An 18,374-nucleotide genomic window follows, 5' to 3' on the forward strand; every position below is an offset into this window, starting at 1 on the left:
TTTTAACCTTTGAGATAAAAGGAGATTTAATAAAAGGTGCTCAAATGTTGATGCGTTTAGAGTAAATAAAGAAAAAAAAATGTTTCCAATAATGGCAGGATTGAGAAAGAGTTGATTGGCAAAACTGCCAGAGACAACATAAAAAGAAACATTTTTATGCAATGAACTGTTTGAATTTGGAAAACACTCATGAGCTGCTGGAAACAGACTCAATAGCAGCCTTCAAAAGTGAGTTAGAAAATACTTGCAGGAGAAGGAAATGCAGGGATGTGGTAAGAGCAGGGAATGAGATTGATTGTTCTCCCAAAGAGCTGGCATAGATTCAATGGGCTGAGTTACCTCTTTCTGTGCTGTACAATGATTGAGCAAATCTGACAATCACCGGGCATGCCTACACTTACAACAACTGCATCGGATGAACTCAATTAATTCAGCATAAAGCACGGATAGCACAGTGTTGTGCACACAGATCATAAGCCCAGAACACTTTTGAAATCGCTGACCTTTACATTACAACATGTGAAAAGGGAAACACAGCTACAGAAATGACTGCAGATGTAAATTGTGTGGCTGTCTGGGGAAAGAGAGAGAAAGTGAGTGAGAGAGAGAGAGAGCCTAGAATGTCACACCTGATGAGTGCCAAAGATGTTTTAAAGGAATATACTTAAAGATGAGATATGCACGACAAACCTGTGCTTACAATTTCAAAGTTAAAAATCACACAACACCAGGTTATAGTCCAATAGGTTTAATTGGAAGCACTAACTTTCGGAGAGCCGCTCCTTCATCAGGTGCTTTCTCTCCACAGATACTGAGTTTCTCCAGCAATTTCGGTTTTAATTCAACCCTGGTCTGTATATGATAATGGAAGAAGGTATGCTAGCTAGAGTTCATGTGTGAGATTGCTGGGATGGTCATGGTCAAAGAATCAAACACTAGTCACTTGATGAAGGAGCGGCGCTCCGAAAGCTAGTGCTTCCAATTAAACCTGTTGGACTATAAACTGGTGTTGTGTGATTTTTAACTTTGTACACCCCAGTCCAATACCGGCATCTCCAAATCATTACAATTTCAAGATTGTCAGGAAGAGAGCTGGCAGTGAGATGAGAAGGAACCTCTTTACTCAGAGAGTTGTTAGGATTTAGAATGTGTTGCCTCTGAGAGTGGAAGTGGCAGATTCCATAGGAGGTTTCTAAAGAGGGCTGAATGTATATTTAAAAATGAATAAGTTGGAGGGCTACAGAGATAAAGCTGGACAATGGGATTAGCTGGGAGGCTGTTTCAGGAGCTGGTACAGACATGATGGGTCAAATGGCCTTCCCTGTACTGTAAAGTTCTATGATTCTAACTGAACTGTAACTGTGTGGGAGTTGTCTGACTATGAATATAATGGAAGTAAAAACAGCAGCCTGGGTGAGAGTTTTTTTTGAGTCTCCCCTTTCAAGAATTGACAAGACTAGGGATTAAAAACCAATTCAAGTTCTGATGAAGGGTCACTGGACTTTAAAAATGTTAACTGTGCTTTCTCTCCACAGATACTGAGTTTCTCCAGCAATTTCTCTTTTAATTCAACCCTGGTCTGTATATGCTAATGGAAGAAGATATGCTAGCTAGAGTTCAAGTGTGAGAGTGCTAGGATAGTCACGGTTGAAGAATCAAACATTAATCACCTCTGCATGGCAGGTAAAGGAATGTCTCACTCCCAGTGCTGGAAGCTAGCCATCAAGCCAGTCAAAACCAAACAGGATAAAAGGATTTCATCTAACCAACAAAACTAAGAATCAAATACTCAACTATTGATGTTCCACCACTCTACTCTTCCAGAATGACCCACAGAAACCAATCCATACATGTTTTATCTTTCTCAGAGTCATTTTTCATTTCTAATCTGTGTGTGTATGTGTTGTATTCTTATTCCTTCTCACGTTTAGTAACTGATAAACTCATTCTTTTGCTCTGATCCTCTGTTAATTGCCGTTGTTGTGACTAACTGAGGGGGGTGGGGCAGGTGAATAAAGAAGGGGAACCAGTTTGTCCTTCCTTGACAATTGCTGAAGAATTTGGAGCATCGCATGTGGAACCATGATAACATGGGAAAGCCTGGCTAGAGTCTGGTTCTAATTATGGTGTGTGAGTGCACTGTTGCCAAACCTGCTTTGCAGCTGGGAGGAAGGTTCCCCTTACAATGGATTCACAATCCGGACCATTCCAACTGTAGGGTCTCTGAGCTCAAGGACATCAGGGAAGACAACAGGAGTTCCACCAAGCAGCTCAAATCTTAATTTTTCTACCGATTCACTCTCTTTCCCCAAAGGCTTATCAACTCCCTCATTGATTCATAGACATGTACAACACAGAATGAGTCCAATCAGCCTTTCATGTCCACACCAGTTAACAAAAATCTGACTACACTAATTTCATTTCTCAGCTCTTGACTCATAGACCTGGAGGCTATGGCATTGCAAGTGAATATCGAAATACTGCTTCAATGTGACATGATGTTTCTCACACAGCCACCCTTTCAGGCAGTAAGTTCCAGGCTCCCATTACCATTTTGGGGAGAGATAGAAATCTCCTCAATTACCTCTTAGCCTTCTACCTCCTATCCTAAATCTAAGTTTTCATGGTAATCTCAGTCAGGGTAGGAATTGAACTGTTGGTGTGACTCTATGTTGCAAACTAGCTGTCCAGCCAACTGAGCTAAATCAACCCCCTATCCATGATATTAACCAAGTATGAAATACAACCAGAACAGGAGAAATGAGCATTTGTTTCCAGTGGTCAATATGCACTTCGAAGGCTTTCAGTGTAACTTGGACTCAAAGAGTTGACATTTGCCATCTTCTATTTTTGGAGTAAGGCAGGAGGCATTCAGGTTGTGACCCTGAGTAAGACAGACAAGTTCCTTTAGACTCAGTATTTGCGAAGTCCTCTCGCATTACTGAACCAGTCACTGAAGAATGATAGCAGCAGGTGGCCCATTTTACTGAAGCTCAGGGCGTCTTAGAATGTTGTAGTTAGCAGTATCGAGTTTCTTAAATCAGGAACACGAGTGAGGTTAGGCTCAAAGGTGGTGGGGACAGAGCAATGTCATGGCTAGATGAGCACAGTGCATTGGTGCTGAACTGTGTTACAGCAGTGGGGCTGGAGAAAGGTTCAATCCTCTTCAACACTGAGCCTCCCATTTCAATGTCACTATCAAAGAGACAAGTTCCATGCCCACTGAAAGACTTGCATTTATACAGCGCCTTTTATTACCCACAGCACTTCTGAATTGTAAGGATGGTTGTGGCGTAGGAAAATACCATTGACAATTTTCCCACGGCAAGTTCCCACATTTAGAAATGTGCTAATGATTAATTAACTTACTTTTCCCAAGGGTTAAATATTGCTGACCCAGGCAGCAGTGTTCTGGCGCCTTTTACATCCATCTGACAGAGCAGACAAGGCCTCAGTTCAGCACTTCCAACAGTGCAATATTCCCTCAGTACAGTACCAGATTGCCAGCATGGATTTACATGCTCAGGTATCTGCAACAAGGCATGAACTGAAAGACTTTGATCTCAGAAGCCAGGAACCCTTAACAAACAGGGAAATATCCTTGAGATATTCACAAGTCTTCAGACTACAGGCTCAGGGTACAAGGTCAGAAGTCACATGACACTGGGTTATAGTCCAACAGGTTTATTTGAAATCACAAACTTTCAGAGTGCTACCCCTTTGTCAGATGAAGTGAATTCACCTGATGAAGGGGCAGTGCTTTGAAAGCTTGTGATTTTAAATAAACCTGTTGGACTATAACCCAGTGTCATGTGACTTCTGACCTTATCCTCCCAGTGCAACACTGGCACCCCACAATATGGCTCAGGGGAGTTACAGGACTGGAGACTGAACAGTGTAAAGTTTAGGTAGATTGGGGGAAAAGATTAAGGACGGTTCAACCCGTTATTATTGGCCTCTTATGTGCCGAACAAGAATTTACAAGAAATGAGGAAAATGGAAGATTGGTTTCTTTAGAAATACAAATGTAAAGGGTAGGAAACCCATCCCAAACCACCCAGGCTGGTGGTGTTCTGTGGACTCAAGCTCTTCAAAAGCTGCTGAACGGATTTTCAAGATGTGCTGACAAGATACATTGGGAGACGGTAGCCCTTGACTTTAGGCAAACATTCCCTCACATTCTCACCATGATTGCCAATCTGTTTGACTGGGTGAGTTTGTCATAAAGGATACATTTTCCTTATGTGTACCAACTGGGGCCTGTTTAATGAAGTCTGTCAGATTTTGCCTGTTGGTTTTGACACCCACTCAGTTTGGTTGAAAGGTGTTTTATCGTTTATCAAACAATAATCATAAGTGTTTCTCTTCTGTCCTATTCTTCTTCATCGTATGCGCACTCCCAACTCTGATGGGGTTGCACAGTGGCTCAGTGGTTAGCACTGCTGCCTCACAGCGCCAGGGACCCAGGTTCAATTCCAGCCTCAGACAACTATCTGTGTGGAGTTTGCACATTCTCCCCATGTCTGCGTTGGTTTCCTCCGGGTGCTCCGGTTTCCTCCCACAATCCAAAGATGTGCAGGTCAGGTGAATTGGCCAAACCAAAAGCCCATAATGTTCAGTAATGTGTAGGTTAGGTGCCTTAGTTAGGGGAATGGGTCTGGGAGGGATGGTCTTCGGATGGTCGGTGTGGACTTGTTGGGCCAAGCTTCCTGTTTCCACACTGTAGTGATTCAATTCTATTCAATGATGGCTTTGACTATTAGGGTTGTGTGGTCTCCTAGCATTGAGGTTGCCAACTGCCCAGGATTGGCGCTGATCTCTCGGACACAGCTGAGAGAGCTCCCTGGAGAGAATCCATTGGTGACAAACGATGTTCCGTAAGAGCTAATGGACGTTTTTCAGGCTGGGGTAGGGTTTATAGTGCTAGGAGTCATTATTAGGACTGTTACTTTTCCCGTTATATATTAATGATCCAGACCTTGGCGTATGGGTGCAATGTCAATGTTTGCAAATGATACAAAACTTGGACACATTGTAAACTGCGAGCATTGTATAACTTTGAAAGGGCATTGAATTTCGGAGCCATGAGGTCACATTGCAGCTGTACAAAACTCTGGTGCGGCTACACTTGGAGTTCTGCTCGCCGCATTATCGGAAGGATGTGGAAGCTTTGGAACGGGTGCAGAGGATGCTGCACCAGGATGCTGCCTGGTATGGAGGGAAGGTCTTATGAAAAAAGGCTGAGGGACTTGAGGCTGTTTTTGTTAGCGAGAAGAAGGTTGAGAGGTGACTTAGTCGAGACATACAAGATGATCAGAGGATTAGATACGGTGGATAGTGAGAGCCTTTTTCCTCGGATGGTGATGGCTAGCATGAGGGGACATAGCTTTAAATTGAGGGGTGATAGATATAGGACAGATGTCAGAGGTAGGTTCTTTACTCAGAGAGTAGTAAGGGTGTGGAATGCACTGCCTAGAACAGCAGTACACTCCCCAACCTTAAGGGCATTTAAGTGGTCATTGGATAAATATATGGATGATAATGGAATAATGTAGGTTAGATAGGATTCAGATTGGTTTCACAGGTCAGTGCAACATCGAGGGCTAAAGGGCCTGTACTGCGCTGGAACGTTCTATGTTCTTATCTGATGGAGTGAGCATACAGGTGGCAGACAATAGGAGGCGATGCTCTTTGATAGACCATGGAAAGACAGTATAAAATATAGGGTCCTTCTCAAAACAGCATGGAAAAGCAAAGGAACCTGTGTGTGCATACATCATTACAGGTAGCAGGACAGGTAGAGAGCAGTTATTAAAGCACACAATATCTCAGGATTTATTAATGGGGCATAGAGTACAAGGGCACAGAGGTGACACTGAACTTGTTTGGCCTCAGTTGGAGTATCATGTACAGACCTGGGTATGACATTAGTCCAAAGATGTGCAGGTTCAGGTGGATTGGCTATGCTAAATTGCTCAGTGTTCAGATATGTGCAGGCTAGGTGGGTTAGCCATGGGAAATGCAGGGTTACAGAGGAAGGGCAGGGGGTTCGGTCTGGGTGTAGCTTTTCAGACACTCTGTGTGGACTTGATGGGCTGAATGACCTGCTTCCACAATGTAGGGATTCTCCGATTCTATAGGAATGATGTGAATGCATTGGACAGAAGGCAGAAGAATGGGTCTGAGGGGTGAAAAACTTCAATTATGAGGATAGTTTGGAGAAGAAACATCATATAATCCCTACAGTGAGGAAGCAGACCATTCGGCCTACCGAGTCCGCACCAACCCTCCGAAGAACATCCCACCCCTTTGCCCAGTGAGCAGTTAAGGTCTGGAATACCCTGCCTGGAAATGTGGAGGAGGCTGGTTCAAATTGAAGCAATCGAGAGGGTATTAGACAATTATTGAAAGCAAAACAATATGGAGGGTTACAGGCAGGAGAATGCCATTTGGTGAGAAGCTCATTTGGACAGACAGTGCAGACACGATGGGACGAATGGCCTCTGTCGGCATCGTAACAATTCTGTGTTTCTGTTGAGAAAACCTCCAGCAACCTCATGACAGTGTGTGCTTTCCGAACTGGGTGAGGCCTACTCAGATTGTTTCCCTTAGAAACCTCAGAAACCACTCACAAAGTGGTGCGGCAGTGACAGTGGTTTCTCTGCTGGTGGTTCATGAGTTCATTGTTGCCAGGCAACGCGTGTGTGCATATTAGAGTTGAAATGGAACCACAGAGTATGATCATAGGCAAGGATGTTTCATTCACGGGCAGCAGAGAATTTGGAGAATTACTCCTTTATTTGTGCTAAAAATAATATGCTATTTTGTTTCTGTTTGTTGGCTTCATGATTCCTTTCCTTTCAACCGAGACGTGGGTCATGGCTCATGGCCTATAGCACAGAGATTGGAAACAGAGACAACAACAACTTATCTTCATATAGCACCTTTAATGGCTCTGGTCAGAGCACATTTGGAGTGTTGTGTGCAATTTTGGGCCCCATATCTCAGGAAGGATGTACTGGCCCTGGATTGGGTCAGTGGAGGTTAACGAGAATGGTCCCAGGAATGAAAAGCTTAACTTTTAAGGAACCTTTGAGGATTCTGGGTCTATACTCGATGGAGACTAGAAGGATGAGGGGGGATCTAATTGAAACTTACAGAATACTGAATGGGCCTGGACAGAGTGGATGTTGGGAAGATGTCCCCTGTGGTAGGAGAGACTAGGACCCAAGGGCACAGCCTTAGAGTAAAGGAAAGACCTTTTAGAACGGAGATGAGGAGAAACGTCTTCAGCCAGGAGAATGGGGAATCTATGGAATTCATTAACACAGAAGGCTGTAGAGGCCAGATCATTGAACATATTTAAGACTGGGATAGATATGTTCTTGATTGTCAAGGGGATCAAGGGTTACAGGGAGAAAGCAGGAGAATGGGGTTGAGAAACTTATCAGCCATGATTGAATGGCAGAGCAGATTTGATGGGCTGAATGGCCTAATTTCTGCTCCTATGTCTCCTTGTGGAATGAACTGCTCCAACACAAATCTGTTATGACTCCGAACCTCATGAGGAGATATCCAAACGCTTGGGGTCAATGAGGTGGATTTTAAGAACTGATTTTATAAGAGGAAAGTGAGGCGGAGAGGCAGGCAGGTTTAGGGAGAGAATTCTAGAGTTCGGTGCCCAGGGCCTGTAGGCACAGTCACCAACAGTGGACCAATAACAGGGAAACGAGGTAAACCAAGGGGAAAAACTGTCTCACCTGTGCAGGAACTCAGGGATTTTTGGTGGGACGTAGGTTTTATTCCCAGCTTGACATCACTCTGATAGGACACCAATGAAAAGTAACATGTAGAGGCGTAAAGCAGGTCAGTAATCTGGAACATGCCACACAGTGCATTGAAGGCCCTTTTAAGTCTCATGTGTGACCATCTTCCAGGATCTGTGCAGTGCAGAGTGCAGATAGCGATGAAAACTTAAGACAACTTTGTTAGGATGTAAAAGCCAGCACTGCACCCAATACTCTCACTTTTTGGATTCAGGTTTGGAACATAGGAGCAAAAGTAGGCCATTCAGCCCATTAATCCTGCTCTACCGCTCAATGAGATTGGGTTGTTAATGCGCCGCAAGAGTCTGAATGAATACAAACTTGGATTTTAAAAGTACATAAGTTGAGGGAGGAAAACAGAAACGGGGCTTGGTCTCAAAGTTTATGTTTCCCAAATGATTCACCCCACCCCCGACTGTGACCCCATAGCATTGCAACCCTGCCCTCACTCAGTGAGCATGTGAGTGCAGGGTAGGTGGGGGGGGCGGGGAAGGGGGTTATCTGAAAGTAGGGGCCTGCTTATAAGTCGGTCATATCTCCATAGTAACCACTTCAGAAGTCTTGGTCCTGCTTGGGACTGGGACTCCCACGTTGGGAAGCATTGGTTCCCACGGAGCAGGACGTGAGTGCAAGATACTGGATGTAGAACACAGGAGGAACAATGAGGGACTTGAAGCAGACTCTGGTAGCACAGAGAAACGGGATAGGCTGCAAAGTTGGGGGGGTGACAGAAGGATGTTCAATTCGACAGCAAGCGATCTCACCAGCCTGGGGAGGTTCCTGCAGCATTGAAATCTTGTAGGTTCCTGCCTTTGTGGGAGAGCTAATGCTCACCTGGGGTGAAATATTCCTGCTACAGTATTTATTCTTCCTCCCCCAGGAACTCTGACTCCAGATTTCCAATTCTGCAGGGTCAAGATTAACTCAGCAATGGGAATAAGGGTTGGGGGTGGGTGATTGAACTACCCAACCTGCCCCCTTTCCCCAGTCCCCTGAGATTTAATTTAATAGCTCAATGCAGACTCCTACCCAATGTCAGTTGAGTTAACCTTACCAATAAGAGACACCCACCTGTTGGCATTCAATGTTGTTACCATCCACTGAATCCCCCACTATCAACATCCTGGGGATTATCATTGACAAGAAATGAAACCCACATAAACACAGTGGCTACAAGAGCAGATCTGAGGTGAGGAATACTGTGGTGAGGAACTCACCTCCTGACTCCCAAAGGCCTATCCACCATCTACAAGGCACAAGTCAGGAGTGTGATGGAATACTGCCCACCTGCCTGGATGGGTGCAGCTCCAACAACACTCAAGAGGCTTGACACCATCACTTTGATACAAAGTAGCAGTTTGATAGACACCACATCCACAAACATCCCCTCCCTCCACCACCGACGCTCAGTAGGAGCAGTGTGTACTAGCTACAAGATGCACTGCAGAAGTTCACCAAAGATCCTTAGACAGCACCTTCCAAACCATTGACCACTTCCACCTAGAAGGACAAGGACAGTAGATACATGGGAACACCACCACCTTCAGGTTCCCCTCCGAGCCACTCACCATCCTGGCTTGGAAATATATTGCCATTCCCTCAGCCTCGCTGGGTCAAAATCTTGGAATTCCCTCCCTAATGGTATTGTGGGTCAACCCACAGCAGGTGGACTGCAGCGGTTCAAGAAGGCAGTTCACCCCCACCTTCTCAAGGGGCAACTCAAGAGGGATGGGTAATAAAAGCTGGGCCCAGCCCATGTTGCCCATGCCACACAACTGAATTTTTAAAAATGCTGACAAGAATGCCATCAAACAAAAGCATGGCAATGGGCCACATCAGGAGATATGAGGTTAGGTGGCTAAAAGCCTGGGCAAAAAGGTAGTCATTAACCTACACTGTTGCAATGCCACAGATCCCTAACAGCACGTTAGGCCCTACAGGGGTCCAAGTGGGTAGCTGACCACCACCTTCTCAAGGGCAGTTAGGAAAAGAAGTGTAGAAAGAAAGATGGGTGAGCCCTGGCATCAAGGGTAGCCCCAGTGAAAATCCTGAGCGGCCCTCACTGTAACCAGATGGAGAAATATCACTAACACTGCCATCTAGCCCTTAGTAGGAGCTATTACAACATTGTAAGCTCATGATCAATATTTAAAAAGGAGATATTTGAGCCCAAATGCCTCCTAATAATTTTACCACAAAAGGTGCTGACATTTTCTTCTAAATTATCAACAAAAGTGATTGCAATATTCAAGTTTACTTTTCAAGCTATAGCTTTGATAAATACCCTGTCATGTACCAACATTGAATGTGCTGCATGGTGAATAGCCAATTAAGTATCAAGACCTTATACACCTCCTGGGTCGAGAGCTATTAGCCCACATGGACCAGATGTTAAGTTCATAAAGTGCCAGGTTCTATAACTTAACTCTATTTCATGTTTAAGTAATTAGTTCAGACACCCAGAAATGTGCATTCTTAAAGTGCCCGTCTTAATGTTGAAAAACTTCCAAACACACTTTGCACAAGAATACTCAAACTAAGTATGGCATGGAGCTACATAAGGAGATATGAGCTCAGCTGATCAAATGCTTGGTCAAGAGGGTAGGCTTCAAGGAGTGTCTAAAAATGAGGCAGCAAGTTATAGTGAGGGATTTCTTAACTTAGGGATCTCAGGCAACTGAAAGCACAACCACTAATGGTGGACTGACTAAAATTGGGAATTTGCAAGAGACCAATAGAGGATCACAGATATCGTGGAGGATCATAAAGTGAGAAGGATCCAGAGTCAATGTTAAGTCAGTGAACACAAGGGAGCAGGTGAACCAGACTTGGATTTGAGTGAGAACATGCACTCAAGTTTGTGGACTGTGAAAATGGCTGGCCAGTCAGGAAAGCATTGCATAAGGGAATCGGTTTAGCTCCGTTGGCTGGGTTGTTGGCTTACAGAGCAGCGTGATGCCAACAGCATGGATTCAATTCCCATTACTGGTTTGAGGCTATCAACAAGAATTCTCCTTCTCAACCTCTTCCCTCACCTGAGGCCTGGTGGCCCTCAGGCTAAATCACCACTGGCTGCATCTCTTTAATAAGAGAACGATTCCTATGGTCTCATAAGTGTGTACTAGCTACAGGATGCACTGCAGAAATTTATCAACGATCTGGACTATGACAACAATAAGCAATAGATAAATCTAGGGGTAAGGATAATGCAGTCAACACAAATTGGCCTTGAAGAATTTAGACAGTCACTTGTAGAATGTGTACTTTCCTTACCTGTACTGGCTATAACACAATGCTGGCCCCATTGGTTTAGATGGTGCGGCTATTGCACGATTTTCTTATAACGCGAGATCAGACCTATTGTGTTATATTAGAATCGACTTTCTCAAATTGGTGATGAGTTTAACCTGCAAGTCACCACATCTCAGGTGAGGTTGAGAATCTGGGACCTTTCTGATGACCTCAGCTGGTACAGGAATTGAACTCACCTTGTTGAAATTATTGTGCATTGCAAACCAGCTGTCCAGCCAACCGAGCCCCTGAAACAGTGCAATGCAGGTGGGTTTCAGCAATTGTTGACTGGAGGTTGGGACTGAGTTGGATAATGCCACAGACATGGCGATGATGGGAGAATGAAGTCAGGAGTACGTGTTGCACTGGCTAATGGGCGTAAAGTTGATGCAACAAATTTGTAAAGCTGGATTTAAGCTCTTTCAGCTCCTTGTTCAGTTTTCCGTCCTTCCTTTATACTAACAGTCAAATGTTCACCTGTCAGTTTCTGGTAGGCCGTACAGAGATTAGTGTTCAATTACCACAAATAGGCATTGTTGCAATTTTTTAGTATTACATCGTTTAAACATCATACAAAATGGACATGCAAAATCATAGCTTAGGAGATGTTTATTTTGAACATATTCTGTGACATGGTTTGTAGCAATAGTGTGGGGCTATTGGCAAATCCTTTCTTTTTCTGTCACTTTGCTATTTACTCTTTCACTGTTTGCCAAGTGGGCTTTTCTGTTTGCTAGATTCTCCAAGGCTAACACAAAGGGGATTACTTTTGACCAATGTGTTTCAAAGGATAAAGCAAAAGTGATTTAAGGTTGCCGGGAAGTTAAGGCTACACCAACAACAACAGCAACTTGCATTTATTTAGCACCTTTAACACAGTTGAACCTCACAGGAGCAATCCAAACAAACATGATGCGAAGCCCAACATTAGGTCTGATGGCCAAAGGCTTGGACAAAGAGACAGGCTTTCAGGGCTGCCTGAAAGGGGAAAGCGAGGTTAGAGAGGCATAAGGAGGGCCTAGGAACTGAAGGAATGACCGCCAGAGATAGACTGAACCCACCGTTCAGTGCCCACCCACCCTCATGTACCAACTGAAGCAGACTTATTTGCCAATGGCTATGTGGAACTGTCAATGTTATCTCAGCCCCAGTTTGTGCAACATTGCTAGCTTTACCGTAAACCCTCGGCCTGTGTCTCCTTCCAGGCTAAAACCATACTCGTCTCCACGTTTGGCTCTGAGTTGGAAAGTTTTAAGGTTCCCATCCCACCCTATGGACTTGAGCATAAGATGGAGACTGGCACTGCCGTGCATTGAGGGAGTGCAGCACTGTTGGAGGCACAGTTTTTCAGCTCTGACTTAAAGCAGCGGGCCCTCTCAGCCGGGCATAACAGATCCCTCCATGGAAACATATCAAAGAACAGCCAGGGGTGTAATCCTCGATGCCCTGTCCAATATTCAACTGGCAATTGTCAGTGAAATGGATTACCTGCTTGGTACATCTTGCCTGATCACGTGAATCACATTTCACGAATTGGCTGCTGCATCTCCCACGTGACACCAAAGACCATCCTTAAAAGAGCACGGCATTGGAAGAAAGAATTTTGGAAGGTCCTTGAGCTCAGGAAAGGAGCTACAGAAATGCAAATTCTCTTTCTGTCCTTTATCGTTCTGACCCAGTTTTATCCTGGCAGCAGCCCCCAAAAGGGGGAAGGCTGCTGTAGGAAGGACCTGAACTCTCACTCGATCACCTTCCCTGGAGGGTGAGGGGCTGAGACAGCCTCAGGGGGAGGGGCGGGGATCTGACTGTCCAAAGAAGTAGCCTAGGGATTGCCGCAGTAAATGCTATTGCTCACCTGAACATCCGGCCTGTCCCCTTCTCTCGTGTCCCTGTCACAGGCCTGTTGCATCTCCTTCCCAGTCAGCACTGAGGAGAAAGAATAGAACATCAACAGAAAGGTCTGCCAAAATCCAGCAGGTATTTAAAAAACCACTCTCCCTGAAAATCCACGGGTCTACCTCAGCTGTGCAGCTCTGCAAGAAAGGTGTTGTGAAACTTGAAAGGGTGCAGCAAAGATTTATGAGGATGTTGCCAGGGTTGGAGGGTTTGAGCTATAGGGAGAGGTTGAATAGGCTGGGGCTGTCTTCCCTATAGTGTCAGAGGCTGAGGGGTGACTTTATAGAGATTTATAAAATCATGGCGGGCATGGATAGGGTAAATAGCTAAGGTCTTTTCCCTGGGGTGTGGGAATCCAAAACTAGAGGGAATTGGTTCAGGGTGAGAGGGGAAAGATTTAAAAGGGGCCTAAGGTGCAACACAGAGGATGGTGCATGAATGGAATGAGCTGCCAGAGGAAGTGGTGAAGGCTGGTACAAGTACAACATTTAAAAGGCACTTGGATAGGTACATGAATAGGAAGGCTTTAGAGGGATATGGGCCAAATGCTGGCAAATGGGACTAGATTGGGTTGGGATATCTGGTCAGCATGGACGGGTTGGACCGAAGGGTCTGTGTCCATGCGGTAGAACTCTATGAATCTATTTCAAAAAGAATTCTCTCCATCTGATTAATTTGTCAGTTATTGTATCTTCATAAAGCTTGCTTGAAGTGAGAACATCAGTATAATAGAATCATGCTGTGTTACATCGCACATGGTAATTTTATAGGCCAAGTGTGATCAACAAGCATCTGAGTGTGGACCTGTTGAGCCCTGAAGAACTGTCCTTATGATGTGACTGGATTGTCACTGGAGTGTTAATAATGGTATTATGAGATTCTCCTACAGGGTCTACAAATTCAGCACCATTGACAGATTATGAAATGTTCTCCCCTAGTTATTGCCTTTACACTTGTCAAATGTTGTAATGCACTTCCACATTTTACCAAATAACTACTTCAAAAAATCTAATGCCGGTCTCACCACTGCCCGCCATCTGGATCAATCTTCCTTGAGCTCCCTGGTCATTTGTGGAAGTTACAGTTGGTTATGGTCCCAACCCTCATTCCTCGGACTTCTGCACTTTTCACTCCCTCCTTGTTTTCAGCACTGGATTGGCAGGGGAGGGGGAAAGGGAAGGTTCACTTCAGGCACCAGGATTATTTTATTCTTTCATGGGAGGTGGGCATCACTGTGTCCTTGAACTGAATGGCTTCCTGGGCTATTTCAGAGTGTTCTGTGAGTGGTAATGTGGTGGGTTACACAGCACCCATGCAGAGTGTGAGCAAGCTAATGTTCCGAGTCTAGATGACTCTTCATCAGCTCTGAGGACACATTAGCTTGTTCTCTCTCCATTGATGCCGTCTGATTCAGTGCCTGGTCTTGTTACAGCCTTGGTCTGAATACGGTCAAAAGAGCTGAACTCTTAAAGTGATTCTAAATGGAACCGGGGGTGGGGTGGGGTGGGGGGGAGGTTCAAAGGTTCTCTGTTGCCAGAGAAAAAGCAAGGAGAAATAAGGAGAATGAAAGAGTGAGAGACAGGATAATGAAGGAGAGAAGGATGACTCCATTCTGTTTTTGAATATTCATGATGGATACCACCTGTAGGTTTCAATCTCTGCATCGGCTGCTATCAAGTGCTGTCTAATCTACTCCCCAAATGCAAAGATTACATTTCAGTCTGCTCGATGATGCCACCTTGGGATTCAATCAGAAGGCATTTAAAAAAGTGCCATATTAACGGTGACTGTGGAAAACCAACGTTCCTGGGATGGGGGCAGCACATCGGCAGGGATAGGAGATTGGTTGGCTTACAGGAAGTGGATGGTAGGTGGGAGTACGTCTTTCTCAAATTGGCAGGTTGTAATGAGCCACAGGGATCAGTGCTTGGAGCTCACCCATTTATAATTTATATAAATGACAAAGTGGAAGGGATGGGGGTGTGGTTGTCAAATTAGTGGATGACAGAAGGATAGGCGAGAAGGTAAGTTGTGAAGAGGACATAAGGACGTTACAAAAATATATGGATAAGTTACATTTGGATTAGTGACTGGGCGACATTCTGGCAGATGTAGTATGAGGGATAATGCGAAATTGCCTATTTTGGCAGGAATCTACCATTTAAATGGTGAGGGACTACAGAGCTCTGAGATGCAGAAGGATCTGGGTGTCCTTGTGTATGAATCACCAAAGATTAACCACTGGTGCAGCAAAACCTTGGGAAAGCAAATGAAATATTATCATTTATTGTGTGGGGAATCGAATCCACAATTATGGAAGTTATGCTTTGGATAAACAGGGCAATCTGGAGTACCGTGTACGATATTACATTAATACACTGGAACAAGTTTGGGAATGGGCAGGGGTTGTTTTATAAGGAAAGCTTGGAGAGACTAGACTTGTAGCTGCTGGAGTTTATAAGTGTAAGAAGCAACTCCATTGAAAGATATGGATTCCTGAGGATTCTTGTTGTGGTAGATGTGGAGAGAATGTTTCCTTTTATGGAAGTATTTAGAACCAGGAGGTCACTGTTTACAAACCAGGGGTCACCCGTTTAAACCAGAGAAGGAGCAGAGTGTTTTCTGTCAGAGAGTACATGTCTTTTGGAAAGCTCCTTCTGAAAAGATGGTGGAAATAGAGCTCTTGAACATTTTTGTGGCAGAGACGGAGTCTTGTTAAGCAAGGCGCTAAAAGATTATCAGGGATGGTGGCGATGTGGATTTGAGGTTACAGAGATGATCAGCCATGCTTTCACTGGATGATGAAGCGGGTATGATGGGCAGAAAGGCCAACTCCTGGTCCTGACTCGTACACTCATAGGCCATCGACAAGGAATTGAGATTCCTAACAAAAAGTCACAAAATCCCAGTGCCTACATTCCAGTGCAGTCCTGAGGGGCTCAGACATTATCTGACCCTCCGTTTAATTTAGCTGCAATAGACATCCTTTCCCTGAAGTATACCGGAACACATTTGAACATGTCTATCTGGCTGAGGATGAAACTAGTCTGGGACTAATATTTTTCCAGTCTATTTTATCATATTCCCCACCTGCCTGTTCACTTCAGTCAATAGGGATACTGCTGGATTCGAGTGGGTGTCAGGAGCTAGATGTGTCATACTGCCCTCTGGTGGTAACACTGTTTCTGCTTCCATCTCAATTACCCTTATTTTAAAGAATATAAGGCCCCTCACTTTGAATAGCTACACCTGATTGGACACCCTTTTTTGTCTCATAACTGTCTAATAATCTGCCCTACCTCACTGTTATGATCTCGAAGTCACTCCTCACTCACCCTCAACCCCCAGCCCCTTCACCACCATCTCACATCTTGTCACTAACACGACCCACCCATCTCAGTAGCTACACCCAGTCCAGGGTCATTCTTGATAAAGAGCTTATACTCAAAACGTCAACTCTCCTGCTCCTCGGACGCTGCCCAACCTGCTGTGTTTTTCCAGCATCATCCTTTTCAACCCAAGAGGGTCCAGTGCCTTGGTAAATGTCTGACACTGGGATCTCTCATCCCATCTCATTGCAACACAAAGATCGCGCTTGTGGCACTGTGGTATCTCATTGTCTCAATTTAACAATGTCATGTTTGCCATTGCCAGGGGTTTGGTGCCAGGAGAATGAGACAAATCCCAGCTTAGGTACCCACTACCAGCACAAACAGCTGCCAGGGTTTGGTTGGGGCAGAGCTGGGCAGAGAGCGAAAATCCTTGCAGCAAAGTCCCTATGCTCCACCTCAACACTAGCTTTGGAGGGATAGCTTCGAGGAGAAAGTGAGGTCTGCAGATGCTGGAGATCAAAGTTGAAACTTTATTGCTGGAACAGCACAGCAGGTCAGGCAGCATCCAGGGAACAGGAGATCCACCTCAACACTAGCTTTGGAGGGACAGCCCCTAATAGGTTCCGCCCTCGGATGACTGTCCGCATGAGTTTGCACATTCTCCCCGTGTCTGCGTGGGTTTCCTCCGGGTGCTCTGGTTTCCTCCCACAATCCAAAGATGTGCAGATCAGAGTGGATTGTCCTTGCTAGATTGCTCGATAGTGTCCAAAAATGAGCAGGCTAGGTGGGTTAGCCATGGGAAATGCAGGGTTACAGGACTAGGGCAGGGGGCTGGGTATGGATAGTTTGCTCTTTGGAGGATCAATGGGCCGAATGGCCTGTTTTCGCACTGTATGGATTCTATGATTCTACGATTCTGTGAATAGCCCAGTACAGCACACTGCTCTCAGGTTCTGTCCCAAGTGATGGGGCATTGGTTGTCCCTCACCCAAAGCCACCTTCAGCCTGACTGACTGATTGATGCCAGGAACCTGATTGAGAAAATCCAAATTCATTCATTGTTCACAAACAAACACAGAGAAAGGTGCAGAGGCACAGCAGGTCGGGCAGTGTCTGTGCAGAGTGAAACAGGCTTTATGTTTGGAGTACAGTATGAATCTTATTAAGAACTCAGTTCAATCATTTTTTTCAGATTTCCAGCAGCCACAGTATTTAATCATAATTAATCTTTCAACCTTATCTCATCTTTACTTCCATCTCAATGTTCTGCAGCTTTCTGGACTCAGCTCTGAGTTCAAAAACTTCAGATTGTGAACTGCCTCCATCTTGTTCCATTAGTAGTTATTTGTTTGTTTGGTTTTGCTGGATTGATTTGTCTTGTTTCTTATCATCGAGTCATAGAGATGTACAGCATGGTAACAGACCCTTCGGTCCAACTCGTCCTTGCCAACCAGATATCCCAAACTAATCTAGTCCCATTTGCCAGCACTTGGACCATATCCCTCTAAACCCTTCCTGTTCATATACACATCCAGGTGCCTTTTAAATGTTGTAATTGTACCAGCCTCCACCACTTCCTCTGGCAGCTCATTCCATACACACACCACCCTCTGAGAGAGAAAGGGTGCTGCTCTGTGTGTCCCTTCATGCTGCATTCAAAGGCAGCATCCATGGAGCAGGAGAATTGATATTTAGAGCATAAGATCTTCATCAGGAATTGCAGATTGGCACCAACAGCGTGGGTTCAGTTCCTGTTCTGGCTGAGGTTACTATGAAGGACTCTCCTTAACCTCTTCCCAACCTCTCCTCAACCTCTTCCCAACCTCACCCCAACCTCTCCCCAACCTTTCCAAAACATCTCCCCAAGCTTTCCTCAACCTCTTCCCAACCTCACCCCAACCTCTCCCCAACCTTTCCCAAACCTCTCCCCAACCTTTCCCCAACTTCTTCCCAACCTTTCCCCAACCTCTTCCCAACCTCTCCACAAACTCTCCCCAACCTCTCCGCAACCTTTCCCAAACCTCTCCCC

At 45.0% G+C, this 18,374-nt stretch overlaps 1 protein-coding gene across 1 annotated transcript in view; it reads right to left on the reverse strand.

Moving 5' to 3' along the window:
- The window catches only part of LOC122564928 (adenylate kinase isoenzyme 1-like), a 178,698-nt gene that overhangs the window by 81,092 nt on the left and 79,232 nt on the right, over nucleotides 1–18,374 (reverse strand). The window contains exon 8 of the mRNA XM_043720421.1: nucleotides 12,973–13,043. Coding sequence (XP_043576356.1) covers nucleotides 12,973–13,043 — 71 coding nt within the window. The remainder of the gene's footprint in view (nucleotides 1–12,972; nucleotides 13,044–18,374) is intronic.

This window comes from Chiloscyllium plagiosum, chromosome 30 (genome assembly GCF_004010195.1).
Source record: "Chiloscyllium plagiosum isolate BGI_BamShark_2017 chromosome 30, ASM401019v2, whole genome shotgun sequence".
Lineage (NCBI taxonomy): Eukaryota > Metazoa > Chordata > Chondrichthyes > Orectolobiformes > Hemiscylliidae > Chiloscyllium > Chiloscyllium plagiosum.